Source organism: Ruditapes philippinarum, unplaced genomic scaffold (genome assembly GCF_026571515.1).
Source record: "Ruditapes philippinarum isolate M1 unplaced genomic scaffold, ASM2657151v2 ctg838_1_1_1_1, whole genome shotgun sequence".
In the NCBI taxonomy this organism is placed as follows: domain Eukaryota; kingdom Metazoa; phylum Mollusca; class Bivalvia; order Venerida; family Veneridae; genus Ruditapes; species Ruditapes philippinarum.
Genome location: NW_026860881.1, coordinates 100,919 through 122,254, shown reverse-complemented (window position 1 = coordinate 122,254; position 21,336 = coordinate 100,919). Strand labels below are relative to the sequence as shown.

Below are 21,336 nucleotides of genomic sequence, written 5' to 3'. Positions count from 1 at the left end.
CGAGCTGAGCAAGCGTCGTCGGATTCTACATGTGAGAAAGCTTTACTGCTGATGGAACGTCGGTGGTTCTACTCAGGTGTATGTGAGTGCCTGAAATAATGTACATACCTTAGCTCTTATACTACCAGTAAAAGCTGAAATTTCGCCACATGAGCTTAATGTGTTGGTGCGACGTAAAACTCAACAGCAAAAAAAAAAAAAAAAAATAACTCGACGGTGAATGAAACAACATGCCAGTTTTATACATGCATACAGATGGCATGCTCTGTCTATATCTATACAACGTCATCGAATTATTCAGTAAGTAAGTAAATATACTGTTTCAATACTACTGTATTACAAACTATTTTTTTGAAATGAACTGTTTATGTTGAAAATGAATGAAATAGCTATTCCTTTATTTTTCATCAAATAGCACAAAAGAAGCTAAGCAATATGCATAAACATTTCTCACATCAGTTCAATAATATGCATGCAGCGACATTTGAAAGCTTTGTATATAAATAATAACAGTTTCACTGTGAAGGCGTAAAACAGCATAATATTTTACTTGTAGACTTCATTACCGAAATAAGTGGGTTTTTTCAGCTATTTCACTGCTCACTTCATATGTTATAACACTAAAATTTATAACTTGCTTAAATCCTACACCGAGTGGCTCTAATGGCTTTCCCGTGTCGAATTGAAAATGCACCGTCGTTCTTTAGAAACTCATTGACCTTTTTGGCAGTATATATCTATGTTGTAAATTGTTAAGGTAATTTCATAAAGGTAAGTTTCAAAAATAATCAGATATTACATGTTCGATATTTTCAAGTTTTATTAAAAAATAGAATAATCAACATACATATTACAAACTTGCTTTTACCTGTCAAAGTAAGTCTAGAATACTCTATTTCCACTCCGTCTAGAATATCATGTTTTTTGAACAGCAAAGATATTAATTATCATATCTATATATTTTCGTCTCAAGACATCAAACAGAATACAAATAGCCAGTTCTGGTAAAGTCAGTCTTTTCATTATCGTAGTTTAACTTATATGAAATGACTCATTTATACATAAAAGTAAGCAATAAAAACAAACAACAGCTATCATTTTTCTTCCCTTACACAAAAGTAACATTTCTTACATTATATTCATTAATGGTTTGTTTTTGTTACAGTTTTCGTAAATATTCCTGCGAAACAATTGTCAATAACTTTTTATTTGATTATTAACTAGAATTAGATAATACTTCCAGGTTTTTTTTATGATTTTAAACAATTTAACATTATACATACGACATCTTAGAGCAATTTGAGTATTGGTGTTTATGTGTATATGTCGTTCAATTGCAAGAGTATTTGGGATTTTGACAATTTTAATCTAACTATAATTTTGTAATTTCAGAGTAAGCTTCCACATAATTAGCAGGAAACATCCCACGTTCTCCATTTGCTGTTGTCCCAATCCACCAACCATCATCTATTGGTTCTATATTTGTTAAAATATCGTCTGTGTCAAAAGATATTTCCCCAGCATCTCCTGCATATATTCCAATACATTTCAATATTCAATTTTTACAATAAAACAAATTAATTACAATCTCAAATTGAAAAAAAAAACAAGTTGTTTTATGTGTTCACTGCATCTTGTCCTTCTCTTTTATTAAAATTGCGATAGCTTTAATCACGTCGCTTTCAAAATACTCAACACTGATCTACCTTTTGTCCTGATAGACTAGTTTGATTTTGGAAAAAATGATCGTTCAGTTTTAAGTACAGGTAGTTGTGTTTATTTGCCTATTTGCTGAATTCATTGTTTTGCTCTACCACGGCTGTATTTTTAGTCCTCGACCTTTAAAAATCAAATTCAAAATGGCCGCCATTGATTTTTAAAAATTTTTTTTTACTTTAATTCTACCATGGACAAGATAAAACACATTTTTGAAATATTAATTTAAGGCTTTCCTTATTTAAGCCGGCTAAAGTGTGGCCGAGAAAAATAGATAATTTTCTTTAATGTGGCAGCCATCTTAAATTTCAAAAGTTTTCCTTTGTTCCTATATATTGAATATTTAACGTTAACAAGCGCATTTTACAAGGCTTGTTTTCTTCTATTTAAGTGCAGTGATTGAGATTTACAAGCGCTGACTTATAATTTAAAAAACCCATTAAAACTACAAAGTTTATGGTGCAAAAGGTCACAAATCATACCAAAATAAATGAGAACATATTTGCTTTTTTCATTTGATGTTGATTGTCATACTTCCAATCATACAAAAAAGTTATTTTAAACTACTGCAATGTTTTTGTTTAAAAGTTTTTACGATCTGAAGGAATAGTGAGAAATCAAGAATCCTTAAAGAACGCATAGAACGACAAAATTGAAAATGTTGCACGCTCGGTTTAATTGAGTCTGTTCATGGACAGTAATGGAATGTGCAAGACCTGCTGAAATGTCTGTCAGTCTGTTTATCTGTGCAAGCATGTCATGTGTTAAAAAGGGGGTATCTGGCGATAACAAGTTGGCCCTGAGATTATTTCCGTACAAGCCCGATCCTTAGGATGAATCATTGGTTATTGGGGGCAAAAAGGCAGTTTTTTGAGTTTGATAAAGTAATGAAGATCACTGACATCCTCACAAAGCATTCGGTAAGAACATGTCCGTCTGTCCGTTTTAGTCCGGTCCATAACTGTCTTTCTTGGATGAATTTTGAATTAATTGCATGAATGTGAGACACATTGAAGGTTACATGATAACCGCCGTATGAACACATCTGTGTATGTTTCTTAATTCAAATTTCACTATTACCATGATTAAAAGTTGAATTCTGCTTAAGCCGGTGCTAGGGGGCGTGGACAGTCACTTGCACTTTCCATTACGTCCATTACCGTCCATGAACACACTCAATCAAACCGAGCCTGCAACAAATTTAATTGTGCCATTTTGGCGTTTTTTCTTTGTTTGTTTTTTATTGCAGATTCTGTTTTCTTTTCTATTTTTAACCTGGTCGTTCAGCAGATGGTGTTGCAATGATATGCGGGTCCAGAGACATAGTCGCTGGCCTGTGAAGATGAAAGGTAAATTTAAAAATATTGGCATACTGACCTTGACTTTTGACCTTCCTTCAAATTATAAAATGATTTAATGTTCATAAAGATTTACACACATCCTATTTTATCACAATTAAAAGCTTAAACATCTTATATTACATTTAATTGTGAAGCATTTATGTAAGACATTTGGGATCTCAGATACCTGACATAGATTTATTGTCCGTAAAGAATGTTAAGGACTTCGAGTACAGCCGTTGTCGAACAAAAATTGGACTTGGCGTACCCGAGTTATGTAAAAACGATTAACTACCTACTTGTACTAAAAATGCCGTTAGACTCTCAACGGGAGGAACTTTTCTGAAAATCAAACCCGTCTGACATTAATATATAATCTATATGTAACCGGTTATCTGGCAACGTTCAGAGTAGTCGATAAACAAAACATTTCATTTGAGGTATATTTTCATAGAAATATCAAATGTCTTTTATAAAAATTTCATTTGGAATGAGTGTAACAAAGTCATTGAAATACATACCTGCTGTATAATCGTACAAGGCTGTTATGTCAAACCCTGGAGTAATATCAACACTTTTATTGCTTGAACTTTTATCCTCGTGCACACCTGATGTAAAAAATTAACAACATAAAAGTTTTACTTGCAAATTTCAAGAGGGAGGAATTCAGAATACTTACAATTAGGTTTAAACACAGTTTTATCAAAATATAACACAGATTTTGTTGATATCACTGCGTACAAGTCTTTAACTTTATGTGTGTATGATTGGCGTCCGCGCCGAAGCGCGACGCCCTTTATGGAATGAAATCAGATTTTGTGAAAGGGCAATTGCAACATCTCGGGCCTTTTCGTCGGGCATAATAGCCAATTATTCCGATTGGTGTGAGGGTGTTTGATTATAAAAAAATAAATGTCGCGATATGTACAATAAATAGCGGAGTAGAGAATTTCGCAATGCAAACATATTCAAATGAAATATCTTATCCGTCAATTAATCGTGCTCTTCGTTTTTTTTTAAATCATTTTGTAGTACACAGCGGGTTATCATGTATTGCTATACCTATATATAGAATGATGACCTTAACATTGTGAAAGTCAGAAAATCTATTTAAAGAAGTAGTTTTAGTTTAAGAAACGGTCATTCGTGTCGCGCTATGGTAATAAATAACGAACTGGGGAATTTTGCAATAAATGAAATGCACATTGTGTACACCTGTCTTACTTTGAGAGACCGATGTGTATAGTATGGAGTGAAATGTTGATTATCGAATATTGTGACATTTTAACAACAGAAACTTTCGTTTGCAATTTTATCAAGAGTTGTTATGGGTTTATTGATAGGAATGTAAACACACTGGTTGGTTTTTTGAAGTAATTCATTAAAATAGTAGATTGAATTCCCAATAAATCAATAAACATACTTTTTTTTCATTTTGACTACTATTTTGTATGTTCCAAAGAAAATACCAAATGATCTTGAAATTCTATCAAATAACCAATATTAATGATAATATCCAAAAATACCCCCTATATAGTATAAATTAACTTATACCATTTAGGGAGGTATATTTTGGATATTTTAGACCTGTATATTTTGGATATTATCGTTAATATTGATAGAATTTCAAGTTCATGTGGGAAAAAATTTAATATTCTAATCTCTAGCATGCCTACCAAAGTTAATGATGAGCAATGTCTTTCGCCCACCCATTCATAAATAAACAATTCTGGTAAAAACCAATTAACCATTGAAAATTTTATAAGAATATCTGGTCATCAGATGTCTACTTGTTCATCTTCACTAGCTGCATTTCTTGCTTGGACGCCCTTTGATGCTTTGCATCAATGATTTTCTTGTAGTCATTTTACACACATATAAAATGATATCTCGTCATCGCGGTCTTAACATTGCAGATGTTTATATACACTGTATGTATCTTATAAACAAAAAGTTTTTATAGAGCTTTAGATATGACCCGAAAAGTATGAAAAGGCAAATTTTTTGGATAAATTTTCTCTTTCGTATTACTTGATTTCTTAAGCCAGCGTACAATTCTCTACAGTACAGTACATCATTATCCTTGTATTGCTAATTTTTTGCACCATCGCAAAAGTTCGTTAGCTAAAAAATCTTTGAACAAATAAAGAATGCTTTTCATTGCGGAGCAGTTAGTTTTCTAGAAAACCGATTAGACAGATCAGCCGACATGAAATGACCAAAATTATGTGTTTAAATAGGCTTAGAATTGTAAAAATACCCACCAAGAAACTACAAACATTTGATATATACACCGCAACCGGGGCGTGAAAATATGTGACAATTGTAGAAAAGGTGGCATAATATCTGCAACCAAACCATTCAAAATAAGAAGCACTCGCTTTATATTATTTCGAAGTGTACTGTTGCATCTTACCGGTCTTTAAAACTTTCTTTACATTAACGTGAAAATGTTCCTCTGAACCTTCTGATATTTCCGTCAGTTCTTCTTGTTTATTCTCTAATGTCCCACTCATGTACATATACTTCAACCCGTCATCTGATACAGTTAAAAGAAAAATCTTTATATAAGCCTAATCAAAATTATTATAATCGACTGATATAGAAAGTGTTCAATTAATTTGAACTTTTACTTTTTATAAAAAAAAAAACAGGAGTGACAGAAAAGATCGTTCACTTTGGAATGAAAAGTTTAATAGGTGAAAGCCAAACATATAACGAAGTAACTGACTTTTTTTTCGTTATAGATAATGTCTTCTAAGAACAATGGATTAGCAAGAATATTTCCAATCTTGCAAACAAATGAGACAAAGAGAACACAATTACAAAACATCAAGGAAGAGCAAATGAGTGTACAAGGTAATCTAGCAAGAAAGAACAACAACATTTTACATGTATCCAATATTCATATCATTAATTTATGCAGTTTATAACTGAAATTGACAGATATGATACATTGTTTAATTGGAAAAACAGTAAATCTTTACCTTTTAGGTGAGATTCAGATTCAACAGCGTCTTTAAAATCATACAGAAAGTCCCCAAGAAATTCAAATGTTAGTCTACATTCTGGCATTTGATGCCAACATTGAAGTATAGTGTTATACAATTCGACAGGGCATTGCAATGACCTTTTTGGTTTCGGTAGTCTAAGTCCTTTAGATAAACTACGTTCAACATGTTCCTTCTCAAAACCTGCAGGATTGTCAAAAATAACGTTATTTTATGTAACTACTATGGTATTGTGATATAAGTAAGATAAACAGAGGAATAGTGTTTAAGAAATAACTATGATGGAATATATGCAAGCTGAATGATTTTTCTTTACAGTGAGCAATCTGTAAAACGAGTTGTCCCACTAGTAATAACATACATTTGAAGTGCTCATTCTCAAATCGACATCCCTCTTGTGCGTTTATGATTTTCAGATACACACTCATTAGTTAATTGGTTAGAATTAAATGAATTTATCAAAATTATTCAAGGGAAGTATTTGTCTTTTAACTATATTTTGTACAAAATGTAAATATAAATATATTTTTTTATTATTCCCTAAAAAGTATGTGAGATTTAGGGCAACATCTCATCGAGGGTTTTCGTTCTAAACTTTAATAATTAATTAATTTAAAATATTAAGTATTCCGCGGGGTCGTAATTGAAAGTCATTGCCTTTGACTGATCAAGTCATGCACACGTTGATATTCAATTGTTGAACACATACCTTCAAAACCGCTGAAAGAATTAACCTGAAGCGTGTATCGTTTTTTTTGTAGAAAACAAACCGTTAGATTAAGTACAGACTTTCACTTCAATGCGAACAAAATAAAAAAGAAATCCAACATCGTGTTAAATTTACTATGAAGACTAAAATAATTGAGCCTGTTTTTGTTTGACAGTTCTTCTCATTTTATGTTTTGTAAATGCTTTTAAGTTACCTGAATATGGAATTTTCCCGAAAGTGATCATTTCATACATTAAAACTCCAAACGACCATACGTCTGACTTTGTACTTAACGCATTTTCGCCTGCTGCAACTTCTGGTGCCGTCCATTGCCATTCAATTTCATCTGAAAAAATATTTATATGTTCAACCATTAATATGTAAACTCATCTATATCAAAAGTTACGCTTATCAATAAGCAGAAGGTAAATCAAAATGTAATTTTCATTTTATTTCTATTACAATTTTTTTAATGAATCAAATGCTATAGACCCTTTCTTTTAAGCGATAAAAGTCAGGGAAGAGTTACTTCCCTTACCGGATGTGACTTAAATGGACATTATACTATACAGACCGCGTAGAATGTTAGCTTATTGAAAAGTTAAATGCGTAAATACTGATCGTTCAATTATGATAATAACATGAAAAGATTTACTTATGCATACATAAATTCAATATCAAGACAATACAAAATACAAAAACAAAGATTGAGATTAATATTCGCTACGAAGTAAAACAGCGAAATTTAAAAGTGAATATATTAATTAGATTTAATCTAATGCCAGAAAAAAAGCTAGTAATTTAATCAAATTTTGATATTTTATAAACATCCATACACACTGAAATTGCCTTATAAAAATTTAAATGGTCATTTTCTAGAAAATTCCGGCGTATTTGCGACAAACATGAAAATAAGATTGCCAGTGTTTTTTATCGATTGAGTTTGAAGCTTTAATAGAACAATAGCAGAATGCATTCTGTCAACACTTACTGATACTTTTTTATTATGCCGTAATCTTTCAAAGAACCAGTGAAGTATATTTTATAAATACTCCTGAAAGAAGGAAAACCATGTGGCCATGACTTTTATAACTTTAGATTCGCAACGGACGATAAAAAGTATTTTTGATATTACAAATCTATTCTTATGATTATAAAAATAAAGATCTTTTCCCATTAACTTATTTCATAAATTAACAGATGTGTATATACAAGCGGCACTTGGTTGTGATATTATAAATCACCAGTAGTTATAACATTACATCAGATTACGTCACTTTTGTTGGTTGTCAAAATATTGATGGTAGTGTTGTCCCGAGTGTCTCTGAAAATCGACAACTAATCGGACCACCCCAAAATCGGCAACAATCGTTAGTCCTTTTTAAAAATCGATTATTTGAATGTTCTACCACCGCTGAATTACCTATACTATATTGTTAATACTACTATAGAAATTTATAGTGTGTAAAAACATTATATTATAAACTTACATACCTACTGTAGTTAAATTAGTGACCTACAATATTTTGATCTGTTGACTAGTACATTTGTACTCATATTGACTGCCATAAAGTTGTGTAATACAAAAATTGCCTGTTACAAAGTTTGTGTTGTTTGTTTTGAATTCAAAGAGTAAATCTTACTTTAATCTTGATGACAAGAGTTTATGTATTCCCAAAATGTGGTCACTACTGTATAAAAAATACATAATAGGATTGGTAGCTTAGCAGAAAAATGGGCCATAAAATATGCAAAACTCGATTATAATATCGACAGACAATCGATTGTTGTGGTCCGATTATCGATAGTGATTTTTGAGCCCGATACCCAACACTAATTAATGGTCCGAATTAGATTATGGATCATCCTAGGGACTTAATTGGTCATGCCTTACTGATTTGATATTCCAGAATGACTACCAACTGACACAGTCAAAATACGTAAAATTATAATTATTAGTTAATAACGAAATTCTGTGTACGTGTTTCACAACTTTTTTTAGTGATTTATTTTAAATATATGATAAGCAGAGTATGAATTAAAATAAAAAGTATCAAGTTTTAAATATCACTTTACCAGCTTTTATATATTGGTATGATGTACGATTTTTTAAGAGTGCCTTTTTTGTCGACACAAAAAGTATGCAGTCATATACATTCAAAAGAATTTTTACTTTATGTCTAAACATTTTGTTTTTGTCTAACATATTGTTGCTTATCTTTGTCTCAGTAATGCTTAAATTAAAATATTTTTTAAACAACCAGTATTTTGCAATTAATTATTAAGCAGTTGTTTTTCGAAACCATAGAATACTTACATTTTTGAAAGTCAAAATATCTCTAGGGTATTGTTTATTATCATAGACTTAGATACACTATCTACATCTCTGGTATCAAGGAATCAATATGATTTAACTGCTTGGTAGCACTCGATGTAACAATTTTCATTATTTAGAATCAAAATAAAATGGTCACCATGATCAGTTACCCAGCCATATGGTCGAGTATTAAAACAAATCGTTAACCTTATTAAAGTAAACATGTTTTTGCATTTGACCTTCCTTTTTATGTAATATTTTATTCAATTACGTACAATTTTGGCAATTTCAAACTGCCAATCTTACAAGAGAAAGGATTAAGATATTAATATCCCCCGATTAACGTACTCAATCGTATCGGCAATTTCCACCGTATCCCCCAATGACGTCATCCGAGGGCGGCAACTTGAAAACGGTATTAGATGAAAGAGTCTATGTTATGCCACTACTTTCAATACAAACTTAAAAATCATTGCACTTGACTGCATCAGAAATGAGAAGTTAATATGTCTCTCTATTTTGGTCAAATTAACACTAAGATTAATTTCTAACATCATGTACAAGCTCTGTACAAGAAAATATTATAAGTTAATTATAACCCCACTGGAAATAACAGATGTCTTGATCTATTGAAACAATTTTGTTCATGAAAATTTATTTTATAAGATTTGCGAGTATGGAATATACAGCTCGGTTGGTATCACTTCTATCGGGAGAACATTTCGGTCTTTCAGTAGGATGTGATAATTACGAGTCACCGAACACTTTTAGCAAAATTAGTTTTAGAAATCTCATTATAATTGTATTCATTCAAAGAAGTTCATTTCAGTCTTTGTTTAAATATTTAGACAGAATTATAACTGTTTTTTATTTTATTAGATTAGGATTCATCTAAGTGTTCAAGCTTAGAATTGCCTTAAAATATCATAACGGAAACATTTAATTGAAACAAATATGGGTCTGTATTTACAAAATAGAGTTTTATACTAGAAAAAAATCATTTTTGTTTTACAAGATTCAAGATTCAAAATATTTTATTTGGTAACGTAAACATGACGTTTCTTGCTACACAATACATATATTCAATGATACAATATAACTTGTCAACATGACACAATTTTATAGACAATTATACTTTTAGCGGAAAATATGATACATATAGTCAAAACAAGAAAGAAAATGGAAACGAGAAAAGAAGGAGGTTGAACTAATAGATATTTTGTATATTTAATGACTTACTGCTAAATAACACTCAAAATCAGTCAAATGTTTCATGAAATTATTGAATTATAACATGGACAATTTGTATATTTATTTGAAAACAGTAATAAGCTTATTCAGATATCCTATTAACATTACCCTTACGTATTTCAAACGCTTCTTATATATATCTACATAATTTAAGTTGCATGTTGCTATTGGTATTCTGCATTAGTTCAACGAATTTATGGACACTAGGTCTATTATAATGATATTTATAGTCAAGTACTGTTTACGTATATCATTATAAGCATTACAAATACAAACAAAATGAAATTCGTCTTCTATATCACGTGAATTGCAAATAAGACAATATCTCTCACTACGTTCAGTTCTACAATTACCATACCGTCCAGTTTCTATTCTAAGTTGGTGTGAAGACAATCTTAATTTTGCAAAAGCAATCCTAAGTTTCTTAGGAATTTTATCAAGATACAGTGAGTAATCAAATGACGTCTTAAAAAGTCTATATGTGCCTAGGCTCGGGCTAGTTGTCACATTATGATACCATGACTGGATGAATTGATCTTAAATAATAAATGTACATTTTTAAGGTTATAAATACTTGGATTATGCCATTTATATGACAAACCTGCATTATCTAACAATGATTTCACATAAGACAACCAGTTTTTTTCCTCTATTAATATCATTTAACATTGATGTATATAAGTAACTAACTATAACATTATTACTGTTAACAATATTTGACCAAAATTTGATAATCCGTACATATCTGTTTACATATAAAAGGGTACCTTTTCAGCTCACCATAAATAGCCATGCTGCTAGTTGACTGCTAAACACATAACATGGACTTGCAAAATTTTAGATGTACTCGTTCGATTTCCTTACTTTTACTAAATCCCCATATTTCACAGGAATAATTTGAAATAGATACAACAAAAGCATCAAATAATTGCAAAGAAGTACTAAATTTAACCGGTGTTTGTTTTAAATTGAACAATAAAACATTTAACGCCTTTAGGGCTTTCCCTACTAAATACTCTTGATTTAAAGAAAAACTACCTGTATAGTTAAGTTAAAAACAGTACCTAAATAATTAAAATTGTCGACTATTCTAAGGGAATATTATTATATGTCCAATGCTCATTATTTCTAATCGGACCCCTCTTCCTAAAAACCATAACCTTACTTTTACCTTCATTTACTTTTAGGCCCCATAAAGTACAGTAATTATGCAATGTATTTAAACTATTTTGTAAGTCTTCAGGGGATTTACTTAACAAAACAATATCATCAGCAAATAACATGAGAATAAAAGTAATATCATCTAATGTTAAACCAGGATTAATATCATTTAATAAATACATTTCTTAATCTTCTAAAAACATAGAAAACATTATCGGGGACATTACCTCCCCTGGTTTAAGACCAATTGAACATTCCAGGAAATCTGAATATGACTAACAGCCCCTTATTCGTGCTTTTACTTTACTTTACATATGTACACGTATATGCAGACGTGTTAAATCAAATTATTTATATAGTTAAGTGTCTCATTATTCTGTCTGCAGAGCTCTAAAGACTTATTAAATGACTCCATCCCTCGTAAAAAACACGTCATCCATGTGACTTTAAATTCTTACCTTGTCCATGTTGGTTGTTTTCACTGCTTTTCATAAGTTTTATGAGTTTTGGGTGCAATATCTTTAGTTTATCATGCTCACAAACTAATACATTTTCGGCTTTCAAATTTCCATGGACAATACCATTTTCTTCCAGATATGCCATGCCATAAGCAATCTATAAAATATGAAATAAACATTTTATTTTTCAAGAAATCATGGTCAGTACTTGCAAAACCATTACACGACTTTAAGAAATATGTCCTGGATAAAAATATTGATGTTATTCAACTCATAAAGCTTGTTATCTTTGAAAACATTTCACAGAATTGTTAAAAGATATGATAGCAAACAAACAAACAAACAAACAAACAAACAAACAAACAAACACATACACTGTAGGTGAAAATCATTGACTTCCTGTTCATGAGAGAAAAAGTGAAACATTTTATATATCCTTATCTCCGCCTGTGTTTCAATGGTTCAACACTTAAACACTTAAATAGAACACAAAACGTCATTTTGGGAAGAAAGTTTTCATGTCTCAATCGTTTGAATGATTGAATAATCACATTAAGATCAATCATGTTTTCATAAAAAGTTGATGCAACGTGTATAATCATGACAAGCAACATAATTATAAATGTTTCGACTGGTTGTTATTTTACTTTTGATATATAAATCTTATATAAAATCACAAACTATTTGAATTAACATTAAATTGTATTTTGAATGAAGTCTGAAACAATTTCAAAATCATTTTTATAGCTTTTCTTATTGATTTAGCTTTATTTTTGTTATTTTTCAATAAATTACTTTATTTGTTATATATATACCTCTGAAGCCATACTGGTCAATTTTCTTAGAGATAATGTTTTTCCAGAATTTTTTCTCAGGTTACTCTGTAGCGTGTCTTTGACCGTTTCTCCTAGTACAATCATGAATGGCTCAGGTTCAAGAACGACAGCTATCATTTTTACAAAGTGTTCACATTGTCGAAACTTAAACAACATCTTGGCTTCATCCAAAAAATGACCCAGTTCACTTTTGCATTTTGTCACGATGGTTATAAACATCTAATGTTCTGAACAATTTGCCTGTAAGGATGTTGAACTGTTTATGACAAGATTGAATTGAAATAGGCAATGGAAATTTGAATTTTTTAATTGTGTAATCTACTGCTGAATATAATATTTTCTTATTTCTTTTATGGAATGACCTTAAAATCAATCTCCTTTAATACTTATTTTCTTTACACTAAACTTAACATAAAAAGGTAATTATACCACTGAAAAGCTCTCCAAAGCTGCCGACAGGAAATGAATTTACAAAGTCAATCGCATTTCTATCAATTTCTATTCTCCTTGGATAAACAACAGGATTTTGTTTTGGAAGTGTATACATAAGTTTGCACAACAAACCACCAGCAAAGCCTGTCATAAAATAAAGATCAGTACTTCACTACAAAAAGTTTTAAAATGTCAACAAACGTTATCAGAAAGGTGATTTTACTTTAATATGTGATACTGATACAGTAAGAGAAAAAGAATCAAAATATGTTTTTCTGCTGCGACAATAGTAACTGCATGCTCAATATTCATCAGATGTCGAGAATATATTTATAACATATACAGCTAAATGCTTTATTTACGTTATTGGTTTCAATTGTTTCAATTACACAAATGCAAACCCAATAATATAAACAATAAGCAACAAAGGTATGTCGTAGCAGCTTACGTTTATAGTGCTCAACAAGCGAAAAGATGTCGCTGAAATTTTGTGTAGATCTGATGAAAAGTCGATTATTTTGTGACAGGATACGATAGTGTTTTATAACTCCTTGATTTGAAGAAGAACTTGGTACCAGCATTGTTAAGACAAACATCCGTCCTCCTTCAAATTAACGGAAACGGTGTGTTAAGTCATTTGGATATATAGCCTATGCGCAGAATAAATGAAACCATAATGTTTTTTCACGTTTTGTATACTGAGAGTTTTTGTAATGAATGTCCTATCATATTATCCCATTTTGTGCTTGCCCCGTTTTCTTACACCCACCCATGTCCCTATACTTCTTGTATCAGCCTTTAATATTAGTATCATATCTTCAATTACATTGTTAATAGTAAGAGTTATTGGCATGTCAATACCCTCATTTCCCTGCCCTTGTACCCTCTCCCGTTTTTGGTTTGTTAACTGCTAGAGCACTCTGCTAGTGTGACTGGGTTGTATCAGAGGCTCCGTTCTTTGAAAATCGCCCTGCCATGTTAACCTTTGTTTCCTTTTTAAAATGTTTTTCCCTTTCATTTTGTGCGAGACAATTTTTAAATATCGTGTTTTCCAAATGTCTTGGATTAAAAAAAAATCTTGGTCTCATCACCAAATCTACACACAAGTATTCCTCTTATTATTCTCAACAGAAAAGTACTTTTAGGCTGGTTAAGTAGTTGTCAAAATTGGCAGTTGGATCTAGCAATTTGGGGGTTGAGGGAGAAATTTTTAAACCACTTTCTCATTCATTGAATAACAAAATCATTTTGGTGTTCTAATTAATCGTTATTTTAGAGTATAATCACGCGACGGAAGTGAAAAGTGGTCGAAGTGAACCACATTTGATTGTCTTAACAGTGGCCGCCCTATTCTTGGTTGACCTGATAGCTTTGAAATTCTGCCATCGGCTCTGGATCATAATGGTAAGCTCTGTTACATTAACAAGATAGTATAAAGTTGGCCTATTTCTGTTTACACTTGAAATCACATGTCGACAGCAAGTACCCTCAGGACCCTTATTTAACGTTGGAGACATACAGTTTACAATGTTTTTCGTTTTTCTTTAAATATAGATCCATAAGAAATTGTTTGTCCGGGATGAAAATAAACACTATTTCTTTCATCGTTATGTTCCCAACCCTTTGTCATTTTGCCAACACACTTGGGTGTATAGTCAAGTTCAGAATGTGCTTAACAGCATAAAATTATAATCCTTCATGTAGCAAACCTGAATATGGGTTTAAAGCTTATATCCATTTGAATGAAGAAAAAATGTGATTTAATCTCATATTTTAGCAACATAAACTAGTATAACATGTAATATTTAAATTTACGTACTGTCAGATGGACGTATAAGAAATGTTCCCACAGGAGTGTCCGGATTGCTCATCAACATCACCGAAGCATATGGGCTAATATCATACCACCAGCTGAAATATTGCCAGGCTTAAATTAGTTAAAATTACTGTAATAAATTATATATATGATATTTATAATGATTATTTGGCTAAACTAGAAAAGTTAAGTGCGCTGTAAATTTGAGCAAGATGTTTGAACTCGAGGGCTTATGTTTTAAATAGTTAAATTGTGCAGACAACTGGATATAAAATAAAAAGTTTCTCATACTCTTGTGATATTAGTTTTTGGCTGGCATGAGAGATATAGGCAATAGGAACATAGCCTTTATCTCCCGTAGACAAATGTTCAGCAAAACACCAATCACAGTTATCACTGAAATGAAATAATACATAAATAGTAGGTTTAATTAGATTGCAATGTCTCTATGAAAATGTTGATACAAGTGATGATTTAGATAAATGCTTCTTTATTATTCCGTTAAAGTCAAAATTGAAGATATTTAATTTATTTAAATGTTCCAAATCGTAAAGAAATGGCAAAGGAAACAAGAGTAATTATACGTTTTTGAAAAACAGCGGATAAACCTAAACAAGATTTGGCTATCGCCCTTTGTAATACAGGTCTGACAGCTGTGTTCTCGTTCAGTATTTACTTATGAATTCATATTATTACATTTGTCTTTTACCTTGTGATATCATCACGGATTTTAAGTTTGTCTAGCTTTTTGAAGCTTATCTCATCGTCAGAAAACTTATGAAAATCAAATATTGCTGTTACTATCTTCGCTCCAGAAACGGCTGAAAAAAAAACAACATTCGTGTCGCATAAAATACTCTTATTTCCGAAAAAAACAACATGTAAGTAAACACAATACACACATAATTAACAGTTATCCATATTGAAATAATTTTATGTTGTTCATATTACAAGTAGCTACTGAAAAACAAGGTGGGGGTAAAGGCGAGGGCATAGCTAATTTGGTTGTCATGCCTCGTTGTACAAATACCTAAAGTCTCCATTAATTTGTTTGTTTGCCCTTTTCGAGCTCTCACAAGATTATACATATGTTCAAATTGCCGTTGCCGTAACCATTGCAACCAGAACATAATTTTTCTCTGATGAATAAATTAAAATAACTTGCACAATTGCCAAAAAGTGCTCTACAACCAACCTAGATTTTGTAGTTATTGAGTTATGACAGAACTGAGATTTGTTTCGTTTTCAGTTCATAATCTCTATATGGTACTCTATCAACATACCAAGTACTAGTGTCACTAACTTAGCTTTGTAAATTGTTTGACAAATGACAAAATCTAATGGGGTTTTTACGAACGGGATGACGACAAACATCCACTACTTTATGTTCTTTAAGTCGTGCAAAAACAAATCGTTGCTGTAAGTTGTATCATGCCACGAATTGATCAAAGAAAAAGTCCATAAACCCGAAATGACAGACGTAAGCACTGGGTAGTGAGAATAGCCAGCTTCTGTTTCTTCGAAGTAGTTCCCTTCTGAATATTGTTATTTTTTTTTTCAAAATTAAGTGAGTGGAAAAAATCATATTTTTAAAGATTTGAACAATATCCATTCCTGTTAGTCTATGTTGCACCTAACGTTTTACAATAAGTTTAAGTTTATGTGACAGTAATGGTCAAGGCTTTTAAAAAATCATTTATATCACTATAATGTTCAAGAAATTACTTTTCTTTGAAAAAAAACATACCATCAGTACAAAACTCTTCTTGAAAAGATGTGTTATAATCATAGTCTTCTTGAACGTCTTCAACATCTTCTTCATGCCGATCTTCTTTAAACGCATTCAATGCATAATTCTATCTTTGAAAACCAAACTTATTATGTATGTAGTAAATACAAAAATGGTAAAACGTTGCTCACATTATGATTTTCGAACGACAGCAATTTTATCATAATGCAAGTTTTCAAATACAAATTTCAAATAATATTAAAAACTTGAACTCTTAATGTATAATGATTTGGAATTGTGGATAAATTGTCGGATATGATATGAGGTTTCGTAGCAAACTAATTAAATGTTGTTAGAAGTTAAATTACGGAAATAACACCGAGTCAAAAGCTATAATATATAGCTGGAACATTATAGAAAATACATAAACCTGTCTTTTTGAAGTTCTCTTTTTGATGATTTGTTGCATGTGTTTGAAAAAAACCCGGATTTTTCCTGTGAAAGAAGATGAAAGGTGTCAACAAGTTTTACTCTACAAAAATCCTCATCATTTCTTTGATTATTCATAGCTTAACAAATGATATATAGGGGGAAATTGAACATGTAAAATACATGCATAACGAATTTCTAACATTACAATGATAATAAGAAATAGTTGTCACATAAATTTTTACTTACAATATTTGAACTTTATAATACTGCATGTTTGTAACGTCACTTTTCATTGGATAATCGTGACGTTTATATAGTTTTATATACACAGATGATGTCAATTTATAAAAATCTCAGTGTTTCCCCTAAAAAAGGAAGTTTGCTTTATTATGCACCCGACATATAATGGCCGGGGCATATAGTATTACCCTGTTCCGTCATTCCGTCATTCTGTCATTCCGTCATCATCAGTTTCCGTTCATTATCTTAGTAACGGTTGCACATATTCAACTCAAATTTGACATATGGATATGTCATGAGAAAATACAGGTCAAGTTCGAATTTGGTTATGGTTCGATGATTTTTGGCAGAGTTATGCCTCTTTTACTTTGAAAAGAATATGAATTGTTCAGTTTCCGTTCATTATCTCCCCAACGGTACAACACATTCAACTCAAACTTGACTTATGGATATGTTATCAGAAAATACAGGTCAAGTTTGAATTTGGTCACGGTTCAATGATTTTTGGCAGAGTTATGCCACTTTTACTTTAAAAATAATATGAAATTTTCAGTTTCCGTTCATTATATCCCCAACGGTACAACAAATTCAACTCAAACTTAATATATGAATACGTCAAAGGAATGTGCAGGTCAAGTTAGAATTTGGACATGGTTCAATGATTTTTGGCAGAGTTATGCCCCTTTCACTTTGAAAATAATATGAAATTTTTAGTTTCTGTTTATTATCTCCCCAACAGTATTACACATTCAACTCAAATTTGACATATGGATATGTCAATGGATTGCGCAGGCCAAGTTCGAATTTGATCATGGTTCAATAATTTTTGGCAGAGTAATGCCCTTTCACTTAGAAAATAATATGAAATTTACAGTTTCTGTTCATTATCTCCCCAACAGTGTTACATATTCAACTCAAATTTGACATATGGATATGTCAAAGGAATGCGTAGGTCAAGTTGGAATTTGGTCATGGTTTGATGATTTTTTGGCAGAGTTATGTCCCTTTCAATTTGAAAATAATATGAAATTTTCAGTTTCCGTTCATTATCTCCTCTAGGGTATTACACATGCAACTCAAAATTGAAATATGGATACGTCAAAGAAATGCACAGGTCAAGTTTGAATTTTGTCATGGTTTGATGATTTTTGGCAGAGTTATGCCCCTTTAACTTTGAAAAAAGGATATTTTCAGTTCCCATTCATTATCTCCCCAATAGTTACACATATTCAACTCAAATTAAAGATATGGATATGTCATAAGAATGCATTGGTCAATTTCGAATTTGGTCATGGTTTGATGATAGCTGACAGAGTTATCCCTCTTGAAATTTGAAAAAAAATCAGAAATGTTAAGTTTCGGTTCATTATCTCCCCAATTGTTGTACACATTCAACTCAAAATTAACATAAAGATACATCTTAGGAATAAGCAGTTTAAGTTTGAATTTAGCCGTGGTTTAATGATTTTGGACAAACTTATCTTTCCTGAATGTTGGAAAAATTTTGAATTTTCAGTTTCAGCACTCATACTTTTGTGGAAATGTATGTAGCCATTATTTTGGCTACAAATATGCAATATGCAATTTACAAATGGTTAAGACTGAATAGTTTCAGTGCCTTGAACATTGTATAAAATGGTTTGTGTAACATTGGGGAATTTTAAGGGCTTTGAACTTAAAATGAAAAAAATAATGTGTGCAAACAAATTTGGAACTAAATATTATAACACCTGAAATTTTGGCTGCATGCGGGGGCATCCGTCGCATGATGACACATTTCTAGTTATAAATTCGTTGTTAATATTCCTGATAGGTAATGGCTGATATAAACGTTCCTTTTTGCAAAATAACCATCGTCTTGCGACCACACAACCGTTAATATATGGTCGTTTTGTCAAACATCTTTATAACTAATAATGTATACGATATTTGGATAAACCTTAATGTAAAATAAGTTATTTTATATTTGTTTGTTTGATTGGGTTTTACGTCACATCGACACAGTATAGGTCATTTTGCGACGTTCCAGCTTACGGTGGAGGAAGAGCTCATGTGCCCTTACGTGCATTTTTTCAGGCACGAACGGGCACCTGAGTAGAACCACCGACGTTCCGTAAGCTAGCTGGATAGCTCCTTCATATGAAAGAATCCAAAGAACCTGTCGGGATTCGAACCCACAGCGGTGAGGGCAAATGGTTTGAAGTCAACGACCTTAACCACTCGGCCACGGACGCCCCTCTTTTATATTATATTAAAAAATCATTTTTAACATTATAACCATTTACAGTATAGTATGTGCGAATAAGCGGTAGAAGGAAACACTTACATGGCCCATGCACTTGCATATTATGCAAATCAAATTACAATCAAGTGAAACAACTCTGCATCTAGTTTGAAAAGTGTTTTCTTTACTGATATGACAATAAAGACTAACATGGGAGAGCACGGTTCACGGAACTCAGTCCTTAAATATCTAAAATCAATCGCATACAAACGGACACCGCACGGACATGTACAGGTCTTACGTGAAATTATAAGTCCAGAAATTTGCATGAGGAAGTGGAAAAATAGGAAGGGGAAAAGGAGGGATAAAGAAGCAAAAATTGAAGGTATTGTAATGTTTAGTGATAAGGTGAAATAACTAGGAACGGTAATACAAAACACATGAATTAGGACAACACATAAGAGGGAAAAAGAATACTGCTATGGAATTGTCGGAAGCAAATGGCAACTAGGGATATTAAGTTGGTTAATTGTGCACCAAACTTTTCTCTTATCCCAACCTTATTCGTTAATTATACTAAAAAGTGTAAATAAAATGATGTGAAACAAGTGAAATTATCACAACAAGGTTTTCTAACTAAAGGAACATTTATTTACATGATTATTAGACCATAACCAGGTACTCAATGCCTTTAAAAAGGCTACGCAACAACAAAATCGCACATAAGGGTCATCGACACTGGAATCGATTCTTTAATACATTGAAGTATGAGGTCATTGTTTTTCAAAATACCAACTTACCTTCCCTTTTAACATATTCGTCACTCCCAATGTCATAATTCACCATTTCTTCATAATCCGAACTATAATCTTTTCCTTCATTCATTACAATTTACGATCTAGATCCATTTGTTATTAAAAACAAAACAAAAAAGAATGGGTAAGCAAGTCAATCCATTAAACAATACTAAAAAGCTTAAGAACTCTTCCAGACCAAAAAGAATCTTGAAGCTCATATTTATAACTGACATTATTTGCTTGGTAAAGGCACATCCATCATTTCTATGCCATGGTCTGATAATATATAGATACCACCATGATTATCAGCATTTGTAATTGTATGTTTATAATAGAACAATGGTTGTAATAATTTTACATTATAATTATGATAGTTGCAAGTACGTACTAATGATTGATTGGATATATTGTTTTCATGACCTTCAGTCATTAGTTTCATATTACAGGTTTAAAGCAAGAAATGTGAGAGCATAGTTTTACCATAATAGGCGATTGTATTTCAAACTGAAGATTTAAAGTTTAAAACTACTACAATATTTCTTAGTATTTTTGTTAAATACTTCAAGGTCGTAACTAACATTGACTATAAACCACTTATATGACTGGCTGAGATTTCTTACTATTAAAAGACGGGTTGATACTGAACGATTTAAAAGATCATTATTAGTAATATCATTGGCAAGTTGTGCTATTATGGAAATGTTTCGGTAACCATCATACGCATGTAATACGAGGTGTCCCTCAACATTTTTTTAAAATTTTTATCAGGAAGAATAGAACAATTCAAATAATTGCCTTTTGATGCCTACCAGAATCTACACAAGTTTATGTACAAAGTCACTTTAATAGCATTTAAGGGAAGAAAAA

The 21,336-nt window shown here is 31.5% G+C and overlaps 2 protein-coding genes across 2 annotated transcripts; both read right to left on the bottom strand.

Moving 5' to 3' along the window:
- Window positions 1–877: 877 nt before the first annotated feature.
- LOC132713709 (proto-oncogene tyrosine-protein kinase LCK-like) lies at window positions 878–12,955 on the bottom strand. Its single transcript, XM_060696384.1, has 7 exons — window positions 12,779–12,955; window positions 11,964–12,120; window positions 6,991–7,122; window positions 6,044–6,250; window positions 5,473–5,595; window positions 3,578–3,664; window positions 878–1,527 (listed from the first exon to the last, which is right to left on the bottom strand). The coding sequence occupies exons 1-7, from the start codon at window positions 12,953–12,955 to the stop codon at window positions 1,373–1,375; spliced, it is 1,038 nt and encodes a 345-aa protein (XP_060552367.1). The 3' UTR covers window positions 878–1,372.
- Window positions 12,898–16,804, bottom strand: LOC132713710 (tyrosine-protein kinase STK-like). The gene is made up of 7 exons (XM_060696385.1): window positions 16,795–16,804; window positions 15,757–15,868; window positions 15,339–15,443; window positions 15,051–15,142; window positions 13,680–13,835; window positions 13,229–13,375; window positions 12,898–13,039 (listed from the first exon to the last, which is right to left on the bottom strand). Exons 4-7 carry the CDS (start codon window positions 15,106–15,108, stop codon window positions 12,984–12,986), a joined length of 417 nt encoding a protein of 138 aa, XP_060552368.1. The 5' UTR covers window positions 15,109–15,142; window positions 15,339–15,443; window positions 15,757–15,868; window positions 16,795–16,804; the 3' UTR covers window positions 12,898–12,983.
- Between the last annotated feature and the right edge of the window lie 4,532 nt (window positions 16,805–21,336).